At 37.2% G+C, this 4,120-nt stretch overlaps 1 protein-coding gene across 1 annotated transcript; it reads left to right on the top strand.

Annotated features, from left to right (window-relative positions):
* The first annotated feature begins 663 nt into the window (after positions 1 to 663).
* LOC113345955 (pollen-specific leucine-rich repeat extensin-like protein 1) lies at positions 664 to 1,589 on the top strand. Its single transcript, XM_026589592.1, has 2 exons — positions 664 to 920; positions 969 to 1,589. The coding sequence occupies exons 1-2, from the start codon at positions 769 to 771 to the stop codon at positions 1,381 to 1,383; spliced, it is 567 nt and encodes a 188-aa protein (XP_026445377.1). The 5' UTR covers positions 664 to 768; the 3' UTR covers positions 1,384 to 1,589.
* Positions 1,590 to 4,120: the final 2,531 nt, after the last annotated feature.

The raw sequence follows: 4,120 nt of genomic DNA, 5'->3' as shown, positions 1-4,120 counted from the left end.
CCGTGATTTAAAAATATTTGGACAAATGACCCATTTTCCGTTTCAAATATTTTTTTTATTTTTAATTTACATCCGGATGCATCCAGTTTCATCTTTGCTATTTTTTAAGTTTAAGCCAGGTGAATCCAGTTTCATCCATGCTATTTTTTTGGTGTCCATTTCACCCTTACTAATTTATACTCGTCCATTTGAATCATGTTTTAAAATATATGGACAAATAACTCATTTTCCGAAATATTTACCCAGATCGGGATACACGGAATTGAAGACTGTGGAAATTACACTCCTATATTTCTTATTGAAAAGTTAGCAAGCCTATTAAGTGATTATCAAGCTCTAGATTAGAGTCGAATTTATGATCTCAGATATGACAGTCAGTTTCCTGGCCGAATTTCTGTAATTTTTGTATCATGTTTATTATTATTAAAGCCGTCCTAACATGACAAAATGCGTGAGAAAAGTTTGAGCGCTGGTAATGTATTTCTAGTTTCTACCTTATCACGGGGTTCATCATACGACATTTTACAACCCTACATACTAGACTTAAGTGATTTCCCCAATATTCTATTTAGCTTGGTCGGTTGGTTTGTTTCTACACACTCATTTCCATCCTCAAATCTTCAAACCCCACCTTTCCATCTTCCACTATAAATCTACATTATTTCTTTGTCTTTCATTTCTCTTCCATTACACCTCAAAACCCTCTCTCTGCATCTCAAAGAAACACTCATATCATCTTCTTCATCCATACAAGATTAGTAGAGAGTCATGGCTTACAAAAATGCCATGCTCACAGTTACACTTCTGTTCATGGTTGTAGTAGGAACATGTACGGCTCAATCTGCACCTTCTTTAGCACCAACAACATCAATGATAATGCCACCGATGATGTCTACTGTTCCTTCTCCACCTATGATGATGTCGCCACCTCCTCCGTCTATGATGATGTCTCCACCTCCTATGATGATGTCGCCACCTCCTCCGTCTATGATGATGTCTCCACCTCCTATGATGATGTCGCCACCTCCTCCGTCTATGATGATGTCTCCACCTCCTATGATGATGTCGCCACCTCCTCCGGCTATGATGATGGTGCCACCTCCTATGATGATGATGACGCCACCGCCTATGATGATGCCACCAGCCCAGCCTCCCATGATGATGATGTCACCACCACCATCTTCTCCAATGGCACCAGGTCCCGGTCCTAGTAATGGTATGATGATGCCCGGCTCTCCCCCTGCACCTACTCCTATGTCACATTCCGATGCTCCTGGTCCTTCTCCAATGATGATGGCTCCTCCCCCTCCTAATTCAGGCGTTGTTTATGGAGCTTCCCTGACCTTGTTAGCCGGAATATCTGTTCTACAGTTACTCATCTAAGTTATCGTGTTTATTCAGTCAATTCTAAGTCGATTCATTTCTCATGATTCGATTGATTATGCATTCTTTTTTTTTTTTTTTATTGCTTCTTTTTCTTTTTTTATGATGATTCTTGGACCTTCATTCGTGGAGTGATATGATTAGTGTATGCAGCACTTTTTTCGTTGAGATTGTTATCAATAATATATATGTTCTCTTTATATCAATCTTAATCTCAGTCGGGTAGAAACTAGAAAATTTAGAAAAAGATATATTAGAAAATGCAGTCTAAACAGACATACATGTCTGTTATAATATAAACACATTCGAAACAAAGTGTATAACCTAATAATAATAACACACCCTTACTTCAACGATTATAATAAGACGAGCAATTCAGGACCATTTTTAGACTCTTCTTTCTAGTACTTCTCTAACCACCTTCCTATTGTGATAACACTGATAATTTAAGGGTAGACAAAGGCGATGAGCATTATTGGTATTGTACAATAGTGATGGCATATTGATGGTGTAGGAATCCATGATATTGACAAGAAGTGAGAAGCAATGAAAAAGTTAAGTAATGCCTAGCTGTTCATAAGTTGGAAATATGGTTAAATGGATGAAAGAAAGGAATGGCTAAAATTTCAAGTGGAAGAAGATCACATTTTGGCCAGTGTATGTGAAGAAGGGAATACATTATAAAAGCTGTAAGAATTTTTCTATCTGTTTTTGATTGGTGTTGGTGATAAGAGTGGTGGTGGTGGTGGTAGGGCAAATGAAGATAAGATGGAAGGATGTGAAAGTGAAATGCACATGCATATGTTGTTACTGCTCAGTCCCCACTATTCTCCATGGGTACACCCCTAAACTATTCACTGTAATGGGGTACCTTACAAATGGTCCCAACTCAATGTCTAGCTCAAGACAACACATCCTCAGCTAGGAACCTTGCAAAAATTTAAAAAAACAAAAGGCTTACCAGCTAGTAACTAGAGACTATATGTTGTAGAAAGAATATCGACATATCAAAGCATCAAAGTTAGATGGTTAGGTGATGGTAAGATGAGATCCAGTACCTGTCGTTCTAGTAAAGCTGGAACTTGTTGTGTTTGGCACCAATTGGAAATTAATTCATCAATAATCGATTTTCAAACAATCAATGTAGTCACTGAGACTGTGAAAATCAAGAGCCAAAATCTCTACGGTTAATCTCGCTTAACTCTCCTAAACAGACTCAGCCAGTCCCACTGCTGATCCAACCTGCCATTTTGAAGTTTGAGATTTGCCAAATACATCATCAAGTAACTTAAATTTAGTTAATGGCCCAAAATGGGCATCCACCACTAAATTTGCACCCTACAGCAACATTATGGCAAAGCATGCAAGCATGAAATGAGTAATCACCAAAAATGATAATAACAATAGCAAAAACAAAACACAAATTATAATTGCCTTAAACCCTCACTTAAGACTATCATGTTACCTAAACTTAAATACGACATCCAACCAATAGTCTCCTCTACCACAGCACACATATTAATACAATAGGGGACTTTTTTTTTTTTTTTTTGAGAATGTGTACTCGTGTACGGGTCATATGCCCCAAAATATGAGATAAGATGGACAAGTCAAGAGGAATGGGACTCTGGAAAGATGGGCTCTTCTCCACAAGATGGAGGGCCTTCTCTAACTTAACTGATGTCTTTTGCTGTCTGTTATTGCCCAAAATAATAAACTTAAATAGTCACAAGAGCACATTCTCTGGCTCTTCTGCTACCTTGCAAGCTGGCCCCGGGACCATTATGTACGTCTGCTCCTTTGGAAGCTCTAGAGAGCCCAATATGCCGGGTTCCCAAGGTCTATATACAAAAGATTTAGTGTTTCTAGCAGCATCATAATCAACTTATTATGACCGAAATTTATATCGATTCAGTAATTTTGACCAATTTTTTGATTTATCACATCTTTTACCCCATTTTTCCAATGGCTCGTTGTGACGCTGGTCAAAACTGCTCCGAACAGAGTGCGGGCAAAAAATATTCATAAGGGGAAATTAGGCTCAGGCCTAACCCATGGATAACCCATAATATGAGGCCCTTAATTAAAAAAAGTTTAAATCTAGGCCCCGAGTTTTTAAAAGACCTTGATACCCTTATGCATATTGTCAAGCCCATAATTAAATAAAATTTAAATCTAGGCCCAAAATTATTAAATCTAGGCCCGAAATTATTAAAATACAGTGTGAAGGTGTAAACAGAAGTTACACATGCATATGGCATGTGTAACCAGAAGTACACATCCTTATGATATGTGTAATGCAAAGTTACACTTGTATATATATGCAAATAAATAGACATCAAAAAAAAACACAAAAAAAAAAGTTATTACTTTATATTCATTTACAATAATTCTTAGCATGTGTAACTAGAAGTTACACACGCATCTTGTTTAGTGTAATTGAGAGTTACATATGTGTCTTCTAGTGTACTAGAGTTACACATGCTCTGACTTGTGTATTCACGTCAAATCCAGGTCAGCGAGACCATTACCACGTTTAAGCAATTAGCTTTTATGAAGTTATCTAAAACCTGAAATATAACAACAAGCAATCAGTATTTATACGATTAAAATGAACAGTACATAAAACAATGTATATTCAGTTTCACAAGCATCTGACTAGTGTAGCTAGCGGTTACACATGCATCTGAATTGTGTAACTGAGAGTTACACATGCATATAACATGTGTAACTAGGA

Source organism: Papaver somniferum, unplaced genomic scaffold (assembly GCF_003573695.1).
Source record: "Papaver somniferum cultivar HN1 unplaced genomic scaffold, ASM357369v1 unplaced-scaffold_84, whole genome shotgun sequence".
NCBI lineage: Eukaryota > Viridiplantae > Streptophyta > Magnoliopsida > Ranunculales > Papaveraceae > Papaver > Papaver somniferum.
The sequence above is the reverse complement of the archived record's forward strand: the minus strand, read 5'-3'. Positions and strand labels throughout refer to the sequence as shown.

Coding starts and splice junctions, on each gene's coding strand:
- LOC113345955 (XM_026589592.1), top strand. CDS start 769: ATGGCTTACAAAAATGCCATGCTCACAGTTACACTTCTGTTCATGGTT. Junction 921..968: donor CCTTCTCCACCTATGATGAT/GTCGCCACCTCC, acceptor TCCTATGATGAT/GTCGCCACCTCCTCCGTCTA.